This window comes from Canis lupus, chromosome 32 (assembly GCF_011100685.1).
Source record: "Canis lupus familiaris isolate Mischka breed German Shepherd chromosome 32, alternate assembly UU_Cfam_GSD_1.0, whole genome shotgun sequence".
NCBI lineage: Eukaryota > Metazoa > Chordata > Mammalia > Carnivora > Canidae > Canis > Canis lupus.
Window position 1 is genome coordinate 5,704,763 of NC_049253.1, and position 22,108 is coordinate 5,726,870.

General features: G+C 37.3%; 1 protein-coding gene across 5 annotated transcripts in view; it reads right to left on the minus strand.

The window, feature by feature from the left end:
* The window catches only part of UGT8 (UDP glycosyltransferase 8), a 105,552-nt gene that overhangs the window by 70,628 nt on the left and 12,816 nt on the right, over positions 1-22,108 (minus strand). For all 5 annotated transcript variants that reach the window (XR_005382610.1, XR_005382609.1, XR_005382612.1 and 2 more), the window contains one exon: positions 3,080-3,903. Coding sequence is in view for 1 of the 5 variants with exons in the window: in XM_038581780.1 (XP_038437708.1) it covers positions 3,080-3,901 (822 nt within the window). In the remaining 4 variants the exon portion in view is untranslated. The remainder of the gene's footprint in view (positions 1-3,079; positions 3,904-22,108) is intronic.

The following is a 22,108-nucleotide window of genomic DNA, read 5'->3' on the forward strand; positions in this document are numbered from 1 at the left end:
TGAACTAGATGCTCTCTAGAGTTTCTCTGGGCTCAAATGTTATGAAAGCTTCTAACCATTCCCTTGGTTCTAACCTTCCAATCCATTCTCAGTGTAAGATACCAAGGCAGTTAACAATTAAGCTGTTATTAGTGAATCATGTGTTCTAAATGGTCACTTGCTAGGGTCTATTATTTTAGTGTCACAACCATGACCTGTAAATAATAAAGGCATTTGAGAAACTTATTAACTCTTAGAACCCTGAGGTACAGGTTATCGTATCAGACAAATCTACTAGAGAAATCCCAGTAGGAACACATGTGTTCCTAAGCATATAAAACCTCAACAGAGTAAGAAATATCTGAAAGGGTAAGACACCTCATCCTTCAAAATACTCCCTAGCGAAAAACTTTGCAAATGGCATACTGAAATGAAAACAGCCCTTCACACTTATGACCTAAGATACTTTCCAATGATAATAACAGACGCATCTAGGTCTACATATATAACACATGCATATGCTATATTTTTATGTGTCTGTGTGTGTGTGACCTGAGTGGGAAAGCCAAAGTAGTCACTGTAAACAAAAAGCTCAAAGTGGGGATCCCTACGTGGCTCAGTGGTTTAGAGCCTGCCTTTGGCCCAGGGCATGATCCTGGAATCCTGGGATCAAGTCCCATGTTGGGCTCCCTGCATGGAGCCTGCTTCTCCCTCTGCCTGTGTCTCTGCCTCTCTCTCTCTGTGTCTCTTGTGAATAAATAAATAAAATCGTAAAAAAAAAAAAAAAAAAAAAGCCCAAAGAGGAAAAAAAGAACAGAGAGGCTCACAGAGTCAGTCAAGCTTGGATCAAACTAGAAATTATGCAAGTTGGAGAACATTTTAAGTAATAACCTTATATAAGTCTCCAAAACCACTCCAAAGATGGTTTAAAAGTAAAATAAAATAGTGAAACTAACGGGCAAAAGGACCCATGGAAGAAAAGATAAGCCTGGGTTATAGGGAAAAAAGAAATATTCTCATGTGCTATGTATCTTAATGAAGGCTAAAGGATAGAAAAATAAAACCCATAAAATATTATTCTGGGGCACCTGGGTGGCTCAGTGGTTTAAGCATCTGCCTTTGGCTCAGATCGTGATCCTGGGATCCTGGGATCCTGGGATCGAGTCCTGCATCGTGCTCCCTGCAGGGAGCCTACTTCTCCCTCTGTCTATGTCTCTGCCTCTCTCTGTGTGTTTTTCATGAATAAATAAATAAAATCTTTAAAAAATATAGAATTCTGTACTTGTGCTATATAGTTCAAGTTGCTGCAATTCAAGACAAATGTACAGGGACTAAAGATTCTTTAGAACAATCCTTTTCATCATCCATCCCTCCTTCAATCATGTGACCAAAAGAGGGATACAGCCCCCAAACAGAAACCAGAAAGTGCAGTCCTCTCTGGTCAGGAAAAAATGAAGACCTGGAGGTAACCCTCATCTGTGTAACATTATGAATGACTCAGAGAAGACAGACTATCTCACCAAGTCTTTTAGAAGCTACTTCTAAATCTGATTTTAGCTCCCTTCAAGGGTAGTTAATACATCACGTGGTGACCCTGGCAGAGAATATTTAAAGATTTGAAATGGGCTTGGTTAAATTCATGAATGGCTGAGGAAAGTTGAAATTAATTCCTATCCTCTACAGTTGATGTCAGAGAGAACAGCTGTGCCCTCAAAGGCCTCCACTGGCAGCATCGGTTTGAACTACTAGGTGGTACAGGCCTGAAATCTGGCAAGCTCTATTTTTTTCATGTTACATGAAATATATCAAAGTATTACTTATTAAATGCACTTCTAAAGGATTAGAATAAGGGATGCCTGTGTGGCTCAGTGGTTGGGCATCTGCCTTTGGCTCAGGGTGTGATCCTGGGGTCCCAGGATTGAGTCCCACATCAGGCTCCCGGCACGGAGTCTGCTTCTCCCTCTGCCTGTGTCTCTGCCTCTCTCTGTGTCTCTCATGAATAAATAAAGTCTTTAGAAAAAAAATAAAGGATTAGAAAAAGTCTACAGGCTGTATATTGCCATCACATTATTTCTCCACCAGAAAATTCTGCCCAGTGACTGTCCTTATCCAATGCCTGTATGAAAAAATACAGATTTGCTCTTCGTCAGGCTCTAAAAATGTTTTGATATGTAGTGACCAGAGATTTAGTAGAGTTGTTGTAAGTGGCTATTTTCAGATTTTCAAGAGTAGAAATAGTTTCAGTAACGAGCAAAATTATAGAACAAACTTGTTGCTTCCTGGTAAATGCCATCAGATGTTGAGATTAAATCCAGAGAGCCAGCCTGAGGTAAGAAACCCCAACGACAAGAGATCCGCAGGTATGATCCCTACGAGTTTGACATAATAATACAAAACAAACTGGGATGGAGAAGAGACAAAAGGGATTCGCTGACAGCTCAACCAGAAAAAAAGGACTTACGTTTGACTTAGATAGAAGACAGGGTTTTGTTAAAGTACAATCAATTCCATCTTTGAAATGAAATCGCAATGGGGCAGGATTGCTTTAAAACAGTTATTTACTAAAAATTAGTCAGCTCCTTAGTTTGATAGAAATTACTACTTTATTTTCATTGTTGGACATAAGCTGTTTAGTGGTTATGATTGCTGCAAGAAGACCCTCTATTCCCATGGTTTCTGTTTATTTGACTTCAGTGAACCTAATCTAGATGTGGAAACCGGTCATTGTGCTATCTGGGAGAGAAAAGAGCAAATTCTGTGGTTAATTAAAAGAAAAACCACTTATGCTCATTAGAGCTACATAACTACATTCTCCTCACATACTACAGTTATTAATCAAAAGTCTATTTCCCAGCCAGTCTATTGGCCATGTGGCAAAATGGCCTCTCAGCATTGGAGAGAGGCTCCATCAAAGGAACATGCTCCAGGGAAATGGTGCATCCTCAAGGGAAGGGACCTTAGTCGGCTCTACTGTCTTAACTACTTTTTCGAGTAGCATTTGCTAGCCAATGATAACCAATCCTATCTCTTCCAAAAATCAAAACTGACAAATTGACCTTTATATTTAGAAAAGATTACCAAGGAGTTCAGCAAACCTTACTTCTGGTAGTGGGCCGGCTGGTTTGGTTAGGATTCCTCCTACATACACAACATTAGGCAGAGTGGGTCTTGGAAACTCCAGCGCTACATCTGTACACAGCATCCACAGACTGGACCCATGGACCAAGTCGTACATGGACTTCTCTGGCAGCAGGTTGTACTTCTGCATTATCCTTTCATATTTGGGAAGAACCAGAAAGCTGACCCCTAATCTGGAAATGAGGTAAACGCCGGTATTTTTCATCCTCTGCAGCAAGTTCATGTGGTCTGTGAGGAGTGAGTTAAACTCTGGGACGTAAGCTAATGGGGCAGGAGCACCCACTTCCGCAGGATACCAAAGGCCAGTTGAAAATACAGCATATTTAACTCCTAAAAGATGAGCTATCACAAATCCACACATGTCATTAGGGTCCACCAGCAGCAGGTCAAACTTTTCCTTCTTCAGACCCTGAATCAGGGCACGGTTGCCAACCATCATATCACAGTTCTTGGTATAGTGATCTAGTATGTCAAACAGTTCGATTGCTGTTAATCTCCCAGAGAAAATATTCCGCATTTTGGACTGCAGGAAAGCATCGGAGGTGGTACTGTTAAAAATTCCTGGGTATCGCTGGAGGCTGTAATGATTAGATGGCGCGATGTCTCTGCCTTCGGAGAGAAGAAACACTGTACGGTGGCCTCTCTCATGCAAGGCTGAGGCTAGTGTCTTGAAAATGTACATATGGCTCTCAAACATAATTGGCGGCACGATGATGATTTTGGCGGCCTTCGCTATCCCAACAGCACTCCACAGGAGCATGAAATACGGAGTGTAAGACTTCATAGCTGAAATGACAACCGGAAAACCACTTAAAACAAAGTACAATCCTTACCCTGCAAAACAACCACAGAATTTTTTTCGTAGTATCTCTCGTGATCCACTACTCTGTCTAAGTATCACTGTTTAAAAGTATCCTGAGGGATCCCTGGGTGGCGCAGCGGTTTGGCGCCTGCCTTTGGCCCAGGGCGCGATCCTGGAGACCCGGGATCGAATCCCACGTCGGGCTCCCGGTGCATGGAGCCTGTTTCTCCCTCTGCCTGTGTCTCTGCCTCTCTCTCTCTGTGACTATCATAAATAAATAAAAATTAAAAAATAATAATAATAAAAAAAATAAAAGTATCCTGATACTGGTTTAATTACATCTCTATTTTTGAAAGACAATTTTTTTAAGGTATAGAGCTGACCACAAAGCTGACAGAAACTGAAATATACTTAAAACGTATCCATTTCAGAGCACATGACTGCATCATTAATAGAGAACTAGATTTCTTTTAGAGAACTAGATTTATGAAAATCTGAAATAAAACTTTTCTAAGATTGAATGTCTGCAGATCTTTCTTCTTTGAATAATCGCTGTAAGGTATCTATGGAACATCTGTTTATCTTTTAATTAAACATCAATGCTAATTTCAGGAAGAAGAGCCAAGATTTTTTATTTCTGGGTGCCATCAGCATGTATGTCTCTTTTTAAATCATTTGATCACAGCAGTTACATTCCCAGTTATCACCAAAGCATATCAAAGAAAGATTATGTTTTAAAAAATAATCCTTTTAAGTTAACAGTTCTATAGAAAAGACATTTTTCTACAGGAAAAATTACTTTATTGTGCATTTCCCCTTTACCTAAATACCCTGATGTGTCCTGGCAGTCTCTATTTATGCAATCTCTATCAATTCACCAATTCATCTCACGGCACTGAAAGAAACTTTTAATAGAAAAATCCAAGAGAATTAACGGGATCTTTGTAAATGCTTATGGAAGAACTGATGATGAACGAATATATCCCAGACCACACTTCCTTGTGTTGTATCTGTAACTCAGGTGCAAATAGCAAATTAGAGGATGGCTGTACACATGACACCTATCACTTCTCCTACCTTTCATGGTAGTAGATTATGTACAATAGTTAGAGTTGTCCTCTGTTATTTTTTAGAATTAAGTGTCCTACCTCTGGGGGCTACATAGTGTGCAAACTCCTCCTACCCTACCCAGTATAATTTTTACTTAGACTCTAAGTTAGCCTCCAAATAGAAAAAAGATCTAAACAGTAGTTAACCATGCAAGCTGGATCTTTTTACCTGGAGGAACAACTTAAAATAGATTTATATGCACATTACCAAATCAATATCTATTTTTACTCATTATCATATATTAACCAGCCTACTCTCACAAACTCCCACCAACTAAATGCAGTTTTAGCAACTATACCTTCTCAACATTCAAACACCTAACTAACCTAAGAAAAACAAAAAAGAAAGTCAATAGCAGGCAAATGATGGATTCTTCCAATATCAAGATTAAACTATGAAAAATCTATCTCCAGGTGCCTTTTCCCTCTCCAATGAAATTTTCAAGCTATTTCTAGATGTTGACCCTATACCATTAAGAGTAAACAGAAGTAATGCACATTATAAGCACATAAAAGCCTGTGTTAAATGTTGCTTGAATTAAATAAGGGCTTTAAAAAAATAAATTTGGAGAAAACATTATTTCTATAACAATGAAGTAAGTTTATTTTATAGTTAAATGGTCAATGAATAGACAATCTTTTGTAAAAAATTTTTTTAAGATTTATTTATTTATTTAAGAGAGAGAGAGAGAGAGAGAGAGAGAGAGAGAGAAGGCACCAGAGAACACACATAGCGGGAACAGCAGAGGGAGAGGGACAGCAGGCTCCCCACTGAGCAGGAAGCTTGACATGGGGCTTGATCCCCCGGACCCTGGGATCATGACCCAAGCAGTTGGCAGACACTTAACCTACCAAGCCACCCAGGCATCCCTAAATAGCCAATCTTGGAGGAAACTTCCCTGGCCTTATTCTACTGTACTGTCTCTCTGTGGTGCAGCCTCCAAATCCAAGGAATTAAAAATTAGGGATTCTCAGTAGAGATGTTCCTAATTCTAGGGATGAAATTTATGCAAACACAGTTATTGCAGCAGCTAGGGTCCACTGCTGTTATTAATACTACCTGTCACTATTTGCTTGTCCAAGAAGACATTAACAGCTGAGGGACCAATCATAGGAACTGCTCTGTCCATTGTCTTTTGCATTTAGCTGAGCAGCAAACACACAGTTTATTCAGTAGCAGTTAAAACCACTGCTTTATCTACCATAAAGAAGATACAAAATAAAAAATAATAGTAGGGAAACCAACCCTTTCACTGAGCTTCTTATTCTATTCTTGCTTTTTGATTTTAATATTTTATTTCAGTAATTACTATAAAGTAAAAAGAAATCACAGAAAAAAATCTTTAAATGCACAACTGCCTGTGTTCAAGAACAGTATTGTTCAATAGAGCTTTCTGTGAATATGAAAATGTTCTATATCCCTCCTATCCAATACTGGGCAGCTGAAGTGTAGTTACTGTGATTGGGAAACTGAATTTTAAATTTTAACATGTGGCTAAATTAATTTAGTACTAGTGGCTACAGTACTAATATAAAGTTAGAAAAGTGCATATATTCTGTCTATATAGATTCTGAAAGTATGCAAAAATACAAATATTTGTGACAAAATATCTTATAAAAACAATGTCTATTAGGTCTTCATGAAAAAATACTGATTACCAACAAAGAAGCATCATTTGTGCAAGTGTGTCATTCTGCTGTTCAAATACAAGACTAAGTATGAAGGACTATAACAGTACTTTAATCTCATAAACATCACTGCAGTGGATAACAGAATGACTAATACAACTACCAACAAATAGTAAGATTCTTAAAAACAAACAAACAAAACAAAACAAAACAAAATAGTAAGATTCTTGCTAGTCCAGACTTATCAGAGTGTGTCTACTGATAAGCTGAAGTTAATTAATATTAAAAATTTCTGCTCTAAAGATAATGTCAAGAGAATGAGAAGACAAGCCACAGACTGGGAGAAAACATTTGTAAAAGACACATCTGATAAAGGACTGTTGTCCAAAATACACAAAGAACTCTTAAAATTCAACAATAAGAAAGTAACCAACATAATTTTAAATAGGGCTGAAGACCTTAATAGGTAACTCATAAAGAAAACATACGGATGGCAAAGGAGCATATAGGAAGATGCTCCACATCATAAGTCATCAGGGAAATGCAAAATTAAAACCATGAGATACCACTACACACCTGTCAGAATGGCCAAGATCCAAAACACTGATAATGCCAAATGCTGGAGAGAATACAGAGCAACAGGGATCCCTGGGTGGCGCAGTGGTTTGGCGCCTGCCTTTGGCCCAGGGCGCGATCCTGGAGACCCGGGATCGAATCCCACATCGGGCTCCTGGTGCATGGAGCCTGCTTCTCCCTCTACTTGTGTCTCTGCCTCTCTCTCTCTCTCTGTGACTATCATAAATAAAAAATAAAATAAAAAAAAAAAAAGAATACAGAGCAACAGGAACTCTCAGGGGGAATGTAAAATGGTACAGCCACATTAGAAGGCAGGTGGTGGTTTTTTACAAAACTAACATATGATCCAGCAATTGTGCTCCTTGGTATTTACCCAAGAGTTGAAAATGTATGTGCACACAAAGACCTGTACACGGATGTGCATAGCAGCTTCATTCATAATTGCCAAAACTTGGAAGCAATCAACATATCCTCCCAGCAGGTAAATGGATAAATAAACTGGAGTGGAATATTACTCAGTGCTAAAAAGAAAATGAACTATCAAAACATTAAAAGACAGGAAAGAAACTTAAATGCATTTTAGGTGATATGCATATTACTTACGATATGCATATAATAGTGTAAATTACAAGAGTAAATTTTAATTTAACATTTTCTATAATGGACATATGTTACTCTTCTCTTAATAAAAATAATAAGTATTGTTTTTATTTTTATTTTTTTAAAGATTTTATTTATTTATTCATGACAGACACAGAGAGAAAAAGAGGCAGAGACACAGGCAGAGGGAGAAGCAGACTCCATGCAGGGAGCCTGATGTGGGACTTGATCCTGGGACTCCAGGATCATGTCCTAGGCTGAAGGCAGGTGCTAAACCGCTGAACCACCCAGGGGTCCCATAAGAATTGTTTTTAAATAATATGTGATGAAAGTAACTCATTTACAATAACAATAAAGTACATAGGGGATCACTGGGTGGCTAGGCGGTTTGGCGCCTGCCTTTGGCCCAGGGGGCGATCCTGGAGTCCCCGGATCGGGATCAAGTCCCGCATCGGGCTCCCGGCATGGAGCCTGCTTCTCCCTCTGCCTGTGTCTCTACGTCTATCATAAATAAATAAATCTTTAAAAAAAAACATAAACAATAAAGTACATAAAGTACTTTTGAAATTAACTAAAAAGGATATTTGTTTGCTATACTAAGTTCAACAAGCCTTTCCCTAAAGACATACACATAGAAATAATACTAGTTGTATAAAAATACTTTATTATTTTGATGAAAGATGGTATTTGAAAAAAGTCAATCCTCCCCATAAGTAGACTGAACAAATTCCTCACAAAATCCCACTAGATAGTTCATTTTGTTTTGTTTGGAATTTGACCAAATTATACCCATGTTCACTTGTTAGAAGATACAAGAGAGAATACGCTTTTAAAAAAATTAACAGTAAAGCCTCAGGACAGCAAGGGTAAATGTTAAAACATATTTTTAAAAATAATTAAAACACTATGAATTTAGCCTAAGAATTCTACTTCAAATAGGTAGAATTACAAGAAGGTAGGTAGAAAGCCTTGAATAAATACAAATTTATTCGTATAAGAATTCATATAAATAAGAATTCCTTGAATAAATACGAACATCACATGAGATGAAGAAAGCAAAACAAGTAGATTAGGAAGGAATAACTTCCTATCGAAATGGAGTGTTAAAAAATTGGCTTTATACTTGAGAAACAGAATCACTGAATTTTTTATCTCAGACTTTCCCCAAAGTAAATCAGATAGAATAGCATTAATTTTTTTAATACAGCCAATAAAAGTGTTGAGCTTTAAATGATCTCTGGAAAGAGAAGGAAACAAGGTGAGCAGAAAGAAAAGAAATTCTTATTGCAGATTCTTATTAGATTTGACTACATAATCATAGAATATTTTTGGAATGTTTGAAACATCTGGAGCAGAGGTTTCCAGTCCAAGATGACTGACTGAGCACAAATGTTTTCACTCCTTTCTTCCTAAAGCTTCTTTAGAAATGATAGGAAAGTACATAAAAGGGCATATCTAATATCTCTGAGAATTGGTATAAGGAAATGAGGTGTGGGCAGGGCTACAGTCATCAGTGTAATAGATTTTTGACAAATTTCTAGAAAACAAATGCTAAGAATAGCTTACTGAAGAATAAAAGTGAACGGAGGAAGTCATGCCCAGAACACACAAGAGAATCCTGTAGCAGAGGTGAAAACAGCTTCCAGAATGGCGGAGAGCTTAAGTGGACAAGCCTGGGAGCTATAGTGGGTGGAGCAAGAAATCACAAGGGAGAGCTCTGGAAAGAGGAGTTGGAGCAGTTTTCCCCATCTATTACATCTTCCCTTCACTTCCGTGGAGGTAAAGCAGAGGCAGTTGCATTTACTCCCCAAAGTAAAAATGCACATCAGTTCTCTAGATAGAGAGATAAGCTGCCTAAAGAGTGATTAGAACAGATAACTCAAGGTAACACCCTCCTAAAGCTGGCATCCGGGAGGTGGCTTTGCGCTCCTTCTCTATGCACCTTAGAGAAAGCGCTGGCCACCGAACACACCACACCACATTCATACACAGTTTGAACCTAACCTCCCAGTTAGAGGCAAGGAGCTAAAATCTGCCAAATAACTGAACAAAGCAAACTAGATTTTTCTTTTATAAAATTTTCAGGAACATCATTTTGAATGATAACACAGTTTTAGGCCGGTGATGAAAATGTAAACTGGTGCAACTGTTTTGGAAAACAACTGGCACATCATTTTACATTTATGTAATGACTCTACATCAGAAATACCAGCATGCAGGCTGCCCGGGTGGCTCAGCAGTTTAGCGCCGCCTTCAGCCCAGGGCGTGATCCTGGAGACCTGGGATCGAGTCCCATGTCAGGCTCCCTGCATGGAGCCTGCTTCTCCCTCTGCCTGTGTCTCTGCCTCTTTCTCTCTCTTCCTGTGCTTCTCATGAATAAATAAAATTTAAAGAAAAGAAATACCCGCATGCATACATAGATGTTTCTGTATTTACTTTTAACAGCAAATAGCCAGAAACCAATAGGAATCCAGCAATTGAGGATTAATCACATCATAGTACATTTTACAATGGAGTATTATAGAAAATTATATGTATATCACATACATGTATACACAAAATGATTATATTCACTCACAAAGTAAATAAATTGTTATTAGTAGTCAATTTGGATTTTCAAATTGAGGGATTTTGTTTCTCACTTTTATATTTCCAGGTTTTTGAAGTTTTCTATCAAAAATATGTAATATTTATAACACATTCATTCCATTTCCATGCCCCTGGAGCTTTACTCCCACTCTCCTCGATCAAATCTCTTGAAGTATTAGTGTCTATACTAAAATATATTTAATTAATTAAAGATATATAAATATATTAAATATCAGTAAGTGAACCCTACTTACTCCCCAGATAATTAAAGCCTGGCATTGCCTCCACCACCACTCTGCCCAAACACTCATTTTAAGGGCACTAAATACCTCATAATATTCACACAAATGCCCTTTCCTCTGAACATTTATCTAATTGGACTTCTTTCTGACACTATACACTAATAATCCCTTTTCTCCTCCAATTCTTTCTTAGTTCTGAGATGCTACTGCTACTTGACTGTATTCCACTGTCACAGTATTGAAGAAAATACAGAATCCAAAGACTCTAAACAAATTTCATTTTACATATCAGCCCATCCTTTCTTCTTTATATTAAAAATCATTTCTATGTTTGCATTCACGACAAGAAACAATGCCAGTTTTAATAAGAGTGCACACCTCTCACCATAGGGAAGCCATTAACATTTAAGTGCAAATTAATTCAGCAAGGATATGAGAGTAGCACTTTACTTGAAAGCTGTGTATCCAAAACACTCATTTGTAAAAGTGATCCATCTAAGGCCAAGTCCTTAGAACACCAGGAAAAAAAAAAAATTTAATTAGCTCTATCATTCTTGCTCCTAAACCTCAATGGTTCACTTCCACTGAAATTCAACAACAGAACACCCCAATATACTACTAAGATTTTTTTAAAGATTTATTTATTTAGTTTAGAGAGAAAAAAAGAGAGAGCCAGGGGAAGTGGCAGAAGGAGAGGGAGTCTTCAGTAGACTCCATGCTCAGCGCGTAGATGACACGGAGATCACCACCTGAGCCAAAACCAAGAGTAGAAAGCTTAACCTACTGCGCCACCCAACTGCCCCTATACTACTGGGATTTTATTTTTAAGATAAAAAAAATAAATTTCATGAATCCCTCATTTTTCCCATTTTCTCAAGCAGGAGTCATAATATCAGTCTAACAGCTACCTTAGGAGACCTCTATCAACCCTACTTTAAAATGCTATTTTCACCTATTTAGTAAAAAAAAAGAAAAAAAAAAGAGAATCATCAGTGGCTACCATATGAAAGATCATTTCTGTGGTTTTTGTTATTTGAGGCTAAATCATGAATAATGCTGAACTGAAAAGTATACATGAGGATGAACTATACAGGAAAAAAAAATGGCAAGCACATAAACTATAGGAAAGAATTTAAGCTTTTGTAGCCTGCCAGCCCAGCAGCTCAACAATTCAGGAAAAAGAGGGGGAAAAGAAAGAGAGGCAAACCAAGAAACAGGCTCTTAACTCTAGAGAACAAACTGAGGATTACCATAGGGGAGGAGTGGTAGAGGGGTGAAACAGGTGATGGGAATGAAGAAAGGTGATGAGCACCAGGTGCTGTATGGAAGTATGGAATCACACTATATTGTACACCTGAAACTAATATTACACTGTACGTTAACTAACTGGTATTTGAATAAAAACTTGAAAGAAAACCTATCATTTTAAACAAGAATTAATCAAAGTGTTTTTGCATTAAAGGAAAAACAAAATAAAAGCTAAAGGGAAATTTGGGACACCTGGGTGGCTCAGTGGTTGAGCGTCTCCCTCCAGCTCAGGGCATGGTCCCAGAGTCCTGGGATTGAGTCCCACATCAGGCTCCAGGAGCCTACTCCTCCCTCTGCCTATGTCTCTGTCTCTCTCATTAAATAAATAAATAAATGAAATCTTTACAAAAAAAGGCTAAAGGGAAATTTAAAATCATGTCTATTATGTGAATTGAGCTATTTAGAAAAATGAACTGGATGATTTAGTCCCCAAAGCAGATTATGTAGTCTGGCAAGCTGAATAGCTAAATTTCTCAGTACTTTTAAGTTTCCCCAGTATTTCGTATTATGAAGACTGCAATAAGATGAAAAAATATATCAATCATAACTACCACCAGAGGTCAACCTTGGTACTACATGAAATATTGTTAGAATAATTTCATCTCTCTTCAAAGCACCTTTTATAAGTAAGCCTAGGAAAATACCATCCAGTAAAATTAAAAATAAAAAAAATCAAATCAAATCTATCAAAGTAAAGACTAATTATGAATCATTACCAGTGCTTTTAAATAAATACCAACAGCATTTTTCACAGAACTAGAACAAATAATCCTAAAATGTGTATGGAACTGATGAGAGAGCAGAAGTCTATCTGAGGACAAAGCATAAACTGATACCCCACACCCCCAGCCCAGGTAGGATACGTGTGACATTCCTCAGGCTCTCATGGCTGCCCTTTTTTTTTTTTTTTTAAATCAATAACCTAGCTTCCGGAAGGAAATGTAGATACAATTAAATGTCCTTATAACCTGCAGCCCCCCCCAAAAAAAATAAATAAATAAATAAAAATAACCTGCAGCCCATAGACCAGATACTTGAAATAGGCAGAGCATCATGTTCCTCCAGGAAGTTCCCAACAGTCTTAATGTTAATGCTTTGCCAGAGGAAAAACAGCATTAACTTGACAATGGCCTCCAATATCTTGCAGATCCTCCTCAGCATAAGAAAATCCTTTCCTTACCTCGAACTCCCAGATATATATAATCAGCCACCCCTCACAAGCCCAGGGCAGCAGCTCTTCCTGCCCACAGGTCCTGTCCCCAGGCTTTAGTAAAACCACCATTTTGCACCAAAGACATCTTAAGAATTCTTTCCTGGTCATTGGCTCCAGACCTCACCGTACCAAACCCCGCCTATACTGCCTATATTCCAAAATTACATCAGAGCCCCAAAACACCTGAATAGCCAGAGCAATCTTGAGAAAGAAGAACAAAGCTGAAGGTATTACAATCCTGATTTCAAGATATACTACAAAGCTATAATAATCAAAACAGTAAAGTACTGGCACAAAAACATACATATAGATCAATAGAACAGGACAGAGAGACTGGAAAAAACCCACACCTACATGGTCAATTAAACTGCGACAAAGGACACAAGCACACAAAAAGGGGAAAAGAGTTTTTTTGATAAATGCTGCTGGAAAAACAGCAGATACATGCAAAAGAATGAAACTGGACTACTTTCTTACACAAAAATAAAACTGAAAATAAAATGAATTAAAGACATAAATTTGAGACCTGAGGCTATAAAAAACTCTGAGAAGAAAATATGAATAGTAATACTTTGGAAATCATCCTTAGCAACATTTTTCTACATAGTTCTCCTCAGGCAAGGGAAACAAAAACAAAAAATATACTGGAACTACACAAAAATGAAAAGCTTTTACACAGCAAAGGAAACCATCAACAAAACAAAGAGGCAACCTAGTGACTGGGAGAAGACATTTGCAAATGATATATGTGATAAGGGGCTAATATCCAAAATATATAAAGAACCTACACAACTCAACACAAAAACAAACAAAAAAATCTGATAAAAAATTAGGCAGAGGACCTGAAAGAGATATTTTTCCACAGAAGACATGAGAATGATCAACAAACTCACAAAAAGATGCTCAACATCACTAATCATCAAGGAAATGAAAATTAAAACCACAGTGGAATATCGCCTCACACCAGTCAGAATGGCTAGTATCAAAAAGACAAGAGATAACAAGTGTAGGTGAGGATGTAGAGAAAAGGGAACCTTATGCATCGTTGATGGAAATGTAAATTAGTGCAGCTACTATGGAAAAAATTATGGAGGTTCCTCAAAACATTAAAAATAGAAATATCATATGATCCAATAATTCCACTACTAGGTATTTATCCAAAGAAAATGAAAACATAAATTTGAAAATTTATATGTTTACTGTAGCATTATTTACAAAAGCCAAGATAAGGAAGTCACCAAAGTACCCACTGATAGATGAATAAAGAAGATGTAGTGTATATGCACAATATATTACTCAGCCACAAAAAAGAAATGAGAACTTGCCATTGGCAACAACACGGATGGACTGAGAGGGTATTATGCTAAGTGAAACAAGTCAGAGAAAGACAAGTATGGTATAAATTTCACTTATATGAGGAATCTAAAAAACAAAACAAATGAACAAACCCAAAACAGATTTAAATATAGAGGACTGGTGGTGGCCAAAGGAAAATTGGGAGGGGTGTGTGTGAAATAGGTAAAAGGGTTTAAGAAGTACAAACTTCCAGTTCTAAAATAATTAAGTCATGGAATTGAAATGTAGAACATAGGAAATATAGTCAGTAATATTGTAATAACATCAGATGGTGACAAATAGTGACTACAGTTACTGTGGTGAGCACTGAGGAAGGTACAGAATTGTCCAATCACTATTTGCCACCTAAAACTAATATAACACTGAATGTGTATTTTACTTTAATTTAAAAGAGAAAATAAAATCTAATTTCTGTACCCACTAGCACAATTTAAGCTCCAAAAGGATAGAGATTTTAGTAAAAGCAGGTAACTATTTTATTCTCATTGCTAACTTTAATTTAAAAGAGAAAATAAAATCTAATTTCTGTACCCACTAGCACAATTTAAGCTCCAAAAGGATAGAGATTTTAGTAAAAGCAGGTAACTATTTTATTCTCATTGCTAACCATGTAGTAAGTACTCAATAAATATTTACTGAATGAACTGACTGCAATTACGATTTTGAACCAGGATATGCAGTTGGACCACAGGCACTGTCACCTACAGTCCCATCTTTTCCTTTAATCTTAAATGAATGAAATGCAATTTTATCAATTGCCTTACTTCTCAACAAAATCATAATCAAAAGCTTTTGCCTGAGGCATTGTAATCTGAATTACAGAGAAAATTTCTAGGGTAATGTGTATTGCAGTTGGAGGAAGAAAGCAGCAAAATACATATTCCGTCTCAGCTTTTCCTTAAATCTAGGGATCTTTTTTCATCTTATTTATTAACTTCTTACACATTCAATGTGTAAATGACCAAGAAAACGACCATGATATTTATTTATTTATTCATGAGAGAGAGAGAGAGAGAGGCAGAGGGAGAAGCAGGCTCCATGCCCGGAGCCTGATGTTGGACTCGATCCCAGGACTCCAAGATCACGCCCTGGGCGGAAGGCAGGTGCTAAACCACTGAGCCACCCGGGAATCCCCATGACTGTGATATTAAATAACAAAAGAATGTGACCGAGAAGCTGGAATTTATTGGATGTCATAATAGGCATATGAGAGACAGCTGGAGCATAATTTTCCTCCTCTTTGCTTTAGCTCGGCTCATTGCCAGAAAGACCAAAGTCATTTCATAGCCTGTCTAGGAGCTAGTTTTAGTGATAAAAAGTAAGTTCTGGTGAAAGTACATGGGCTAAAAGCGGAAGTGATACGTGCAATCTCTAATTTATTCCTTTAGAGGTTTCACTTTTCACTTTCCTGGTAGCTGGGAGAAAAACATGGTAATGATTAACATCCTGGACCATGCAGGCTGAAGTATACAGCAGGAAAGGTCCAACAACAAAGATTACGTGAGTGACGCTGTGGAAGGAGACTATCAGCCCTGCCTTGCTCATGCCCATTATGACCATTCTCTGGGAAGCCACTAAACTACTTTTTTCTAAAGTCATTGTTTTTTGAGCCTCTGTTTCCAGCACTGGGGTGACCAGCCATCCTGCTTTGCCCAGAACTGAGGGGATTTTCAGGATGTGGAACTGCCAGTGTCATTATCTGGGCAAACCAGAACAAGCTGGTCGCCCTCTAGCTCGGGTCTTCCATCCATTTTTTTTTTTTTTAAGATTTTATTTATTTATTTGAGAGAGAGAGAGAGAGAGAGAGCAAGAGCATGAGTAGGGGGAGAAGGAGAAGCGGACTCCCTGCTGAGCTGGGAACGCGACCTGGCCCTCGATGCCAGGCCCCTGGGATCATGACCTGAGTTGAAGGGAGACACTTAACAGACTGAGCCACCCAGGTGCCCCTTGGGTCTTCCATCCTAACATAACACTATTAACAGCAGATCTTAAAAAGAGCTGTACTTTGTACTATGTACCTTCCCTACCTCATAGGTTTTATGAGCATGATCTCATTCTACACTGAGACCACACCAAGGGAGAAGAGTTGTTCTCATCTCACAGACAAGAAGAATAAGATTGAGGAAGATAAGAACTTTAGCAAGATCTAGCATCTTGTATACTGCCAAAGTTCAGGTCCTCAACCGTATAACCCACTTTCATATCCCACCATGTGAAGAAGAAAACGAAGCTGAAAAAACATTTTAACTGTGGACAAACTATGGGGAAACTGCTTTATTGCTAGAGACCTAGCTGTCCAACAGCCCCAGGCTTAAGCATTTACTTCCATATGCAGGCAGTATCTTGTGCTGAATTTCATTAGGACTTCCTTCTTGCAAGTAAACTACTAAAAGGAAGCAGCTCCCTAAAATCACACAGTGAAATGGGAACACCCTGACTGAGGGTGGGAGGCTGGGGAGAAATAATTTAGAAAATTAAGGCCATCTATTGTTGGTTAATACTGCTATTAATCTGGCTGTGTAGTCAGGCATTTTTAATTAATTAGGAGTGCAATAGGGCTAAAAACCTTACATAGGCATTAGAACCACTCAGGTTGGCTGCTGGCAGTTAATAAAGATAGAGAACTCAGATTTTCAAAGTCTACTACTTCCTCAAATTAATAGCTTTGATTCATTAGGGAAAATCAGATACTTATGTATTTGTATGGAAGCGCACACATAACCACAGAAATACAACTGGAATATGCTAAATGCAAAGGGAGAAATTGCATTCCATTTCACAAATTAAAAATAACAAATTAACCCAAGGCTACTTGTCAAAAGCTTTTATTCAAAATTTCTAACACACTTTCACGTTTTTAAAAATAGTTTTTGTGTCTAATAACAAAATCAAAAGGCACAATAGAAGATATTCTATTATTAATACCACATTCTTTCACTGACATGTCATCTTAAAGAAAATGAGACTAAGATAAATTTCTAAAAGTACCATACAGGCAGATCTTTCTTTATTCACACAAAATAATGAAAGAAATAGATCAGTAGCAAGCCCATTTAAAAATTTTAATTCTGGGGCAGCCTGGGGTGGCTCAGTGGTTTAGCGCTGCCTTCAGCCCAGGGTGTGATCCTGGAGGCCCGGAATCGAGACCCATGTCAGGCTCTGGGCATGCAGCCTGCTTCTCCCTCTGCCTGTGTCTGTGTCTCTCATGAATAAATAAAATATTTTTAAAATAAAAAAATTAAATAAAATCTTAAGATAAAAAATAAATAAAAATAAAAATTTTAATTCTGCACCTGGGATTTTAATGAGGGCCAAGGGGCACACGAAAAACCTCCTTGTGAAGGAGAGGTTATAAAGAACATTTCTGGTGTCCTTTATTGTTCCCGTGGCATTCCAAGTTAGCTGCGCTTCACCACTTTTCTACACTACCAGTATCTTTTCAGACATCTAGTACAGATGGTGAACCTGTCATGAGAAACCCAATGCTATACCCTTATCAGTGATAGTTGGCCCGGGCCCTCCTGGGGCACTTTTCCAGAAATCATCAGGTGGGAAGGTAAGATTAAAAACAAGCAAAAGGGTAGCCCCGGTGGCTCAGCAGTTTAGTGCCGCCTTCAGCCCCGGGCGTGATCCTGGAGACCCAGGATGGAGTCCCACCCATATCGGGCTCCCTGTGTGGATGGAGCCTGCTTCTCCCTCTGTCTCTGCCTCTCTCTCTGTGTGAGAACAAATAAATAAATCTTTTAAAAAAAATAAAATAAAAACCAGCAAAAGAGGGGAAAGGAAAATAGGATAATATGGATACCAAGGTACTGCCACTCAGTACCTTGTATATAATATATATCAAATTAATGCTTGATAATAGTGATTAAATATAACTATATTAAACACAGATTTAATTATCTAATAAAATAGTTATCAAACGTTCGTGTCCAAAACAATCACCTGTGGTGTTACTAAAAATGCAGATTCCAGGGTTTCTTCATCACATTGGCTGTTAGGAAGTCTGGGGGAAAAAAAATCCAAAAATCTGCATTTCTAATATGTATCTGGAGATTTTGATGCAATTCAACCACCAGATTGAAAGACAAGGATCTAATACTCAATCCTTACGTGCACTGAAAAATCCAAATTATTTGAAGGGCATGTAGATCTGAAATATAAAGACTAGAGTTAAAGCTCAGTTTTCCTGGGTACTTAGAAAGCATAATACCCAGCTCAAGATCTTAAGGAACTCAGAATAAAGCAATACCAAAGTATATGTTTTTAATGTCCTGTTACAAGGTACCTATGATATCTCGAGAACACATGAATACAATTTTAGTAATTTATAAGGCCATGACTGTACCTTTCAATTTTCAGTTAAATATTACATATTCAACTTTCTCATTATCACTTAATGCCACAAATTATAACATAATTTGAAATATCAGTGTATTAGTAAAGTATTAATCAATGTCACTCTAGGTAGATAATCTAAATAAATGTCAATGTCTATTTAAAATTTTGTTTTTTGGATATATGCCAGACTTCGGTAACCTAATACTATCTTTTCAGGCAGCTCCAATTTCAAGTTGTTTACACTATGAAAATAATATTTTAATTGATCCTATAATGAAGTATCTGTAATGCAAAAAAAAAAAAAAAATACATATGGCATGCATCTATGGATTCCCCTATCAGTAGCCTTTGTAATTTAGGGACAAGTCGTTTAACTTCTCTGTGCCTAATTTCGTTCACCTGCTAGGTAAGGCTATGATGTTAGATGGTCTTGGTGATCCCTTACAATTAAAAAACTTACTGAAACAATGGTTTAAAAATAGGCTTAATGAGACTGATTTCATTCATAAAAGTAGTTAAGATAGATGCTAAGAAAAAAATGGAGAAAAAGGAAACTCACCCCAATTTTAAGCTTTATGTTATCAAGAATCTTTAATGTGAAGCAAATTTCATAGGAATGCTGTTAAAATGAGAATTCTGATTCAGTTTGTCTAGCATGCAGCCTTAGATTATTTACTTCTAAGCTTTCTGGTGATATGGGATGATGCAGGCAGATGGACTGCACTTTGGGTAAGAAAGAATTCAAGGTGGGGCACCTGGGTGGCTCAGTGGTTGAGCACCTGCCTTTGGCTGAGGTTGTGATCTCGGGGTCCCAGGATCCAATCTCGCATCAGGCTCCCCACAGGGAGCCTGCTTCTCCCTCTGTCTATGTCTCTGCTTTTCTCTGTGTCTCTCATGAATAAATAAAATATTTAAAAAAAAAAAAAAAAAGGATTCAGGGTAAAGCCAAGAAGTAGAATTAATAATAATAAAACCTGATTAACAGTGCTCAAGTGGTCAACAATACAGTAACTACTGGAAAACAAATTATTTTTTAAATGCACATACACAAAAGACGATTTGCTTAAAATAATCAAAGGACCTAATTTATCTATATAATTTTTTAAGGGACAGTAATGTGGTTAAGTGAGCCAGTTTTTGAACATATGGCTATGTTCCAGTGGCTCTCAACTCTAACCATACTTTATAATCGCCTGGGATGCCTATAGGATCTAGAGAAGCGGGATCCCTGGGTGGCGCAGCGGTTTGGCGCCTGCCTTTAGCCCAGGGCACGATCCTGGAGACCCGGGATCGAATCCCATGTCGGGCTCCCGGTGCATGGAGCCTGCTTCTCCCTCTGCCTGTGTCTCTGCCTCCCTCCCTCTCTCTCTCTGTGACTATCATAAAAAAAAAAAAGGATCTAGAGAAGCCTGAAAACCTATCAGCTCTTAGCTTATCAATAAAATCAGAATTTCTGGAGATAAGACTTTGGTTTTACCTTTTTTTTTTTTTTTTTTTTTTTTTTTTTGCTTTTTTAATGCTTGTCAAGTAATTACAATATTGAGAACCTCTGGGCTGCCCTTACACACAGTCATAGCAAAACATGCCAAAGTAAACAACTAATCCAACCTATTTTGGTTGTTGTTTTTAATAAACTGAGGAGCAGAATGTGTATGTAGCAAAGTATTAACAGAAAAGCATTTTGAAATCGATACCTAGTTTTTCTTTATCCCGAAAATGTTTTCATCACATGGAAAAACTGAATTGATTATATTTACTATCAGAGATCACTGGTTCTCCACCTTAGGCCTGCATCAAAACCACCTGGAGAACCTATTAAGACAGACTATTGGCTTCATCCTCACAGTTTCAGATTCTAGAGGTATGGGATGGTCCCCAAAATTTGCATTTCTAACAAATTCCCAGGTGATGCTGGTACTGCTAGTTCAGGCACCATTTCAAGAATCACAGAGATAAAAGTTTGCAATTTTAAAAAATGCAATTAAAAAAATGCAATTGTCTTTTTTAATAAGAAAATAGTGGCTAATATTAAGACACTTTTGATTTTTATCCCATACCCAGTTTTAAAATATATATGATATACAAATCATACAGGAATAAGTGTGGGTTTCTTTTCTCTTCATCTCTTCAAAACCAGCCTGGTACAGTTATCTCCATGCAACTGCATCATGTGATCAACATTCAGCAAAACAATAAGGAAATTCTTTGTTTTTATTCTGATCTCATCTTTAAACAAACGAAAAAAGTTTCATAAATGAGACTGCATGACACTTTAAGTTCTTATAAGTACAGGCTTTCTTAAAAGAAAACTAATGTTTGGCAATGTTTTAAAATGTTTCATTAGGACTTTTTAGAATTGTCTTTTATTGGGATTTTAACTTGTGGAATACCACAGTGAATGGGAAGGAGACCCAGATCAACACAACAGGACAAATTCACATATGGAGAAACAGTTTTTGTTTTGTTTTGTTTTGTTTTACTATAATTTTTTTAAAGTATCTACATCCAAAGTGAGGCTCGAAATCACAACCCTGAGATCAAGAGTCACGTGGTTCTATTGACTGAGCCAAAAAGGCACCCCAGGAAACACCTTTTTAAGACATCATTACATGATAGTCTTAAGGCTGCAGAAATGTATTAGGATCACAAAATATCATAGGTTGTTTCTCTTCCTTATTAATAAAATCCTTTTTGTTAATATCACTGGTTTAAGTGGATTTTTAACATTTTCTACATTAACATTATTAACACTCACAAAATAAATTGCCAAGTGATATCTTAAACACATTTTAGAACCAAAAACATTTGCACAACTATAACCAAAAACAAACTTCTGGATATTTCTGTTTAATTCCTTGGAAGTCCACATGAACAAACAACAAACAAACCAATGCTGTCTTCTAAAATACCTGCATAATCACCTCATAATCATAAGAGAAGGTTACTATGGGCTATTAGAGAAAAGAACAAAGTTATATCATTCCCCAGAAGAGAAAGATTTGGGTAGGTTCTGTAGAAAGACAGAATGCATTTCTCTGATGTTTCCTCACTAACAGGTGAAAATGTAATTTTGTGCCTTCTTAACATCTAGAATCACACGTGGTATTCAGCATAATGAAGCAAGTCCAGAGAAATCTTTCATATAGCATCACCATTGTTATTAGTCTTGGAAACAATACAAATTTACTTGAATACTGGTACTTAATACACTTGTTATGAAATGATA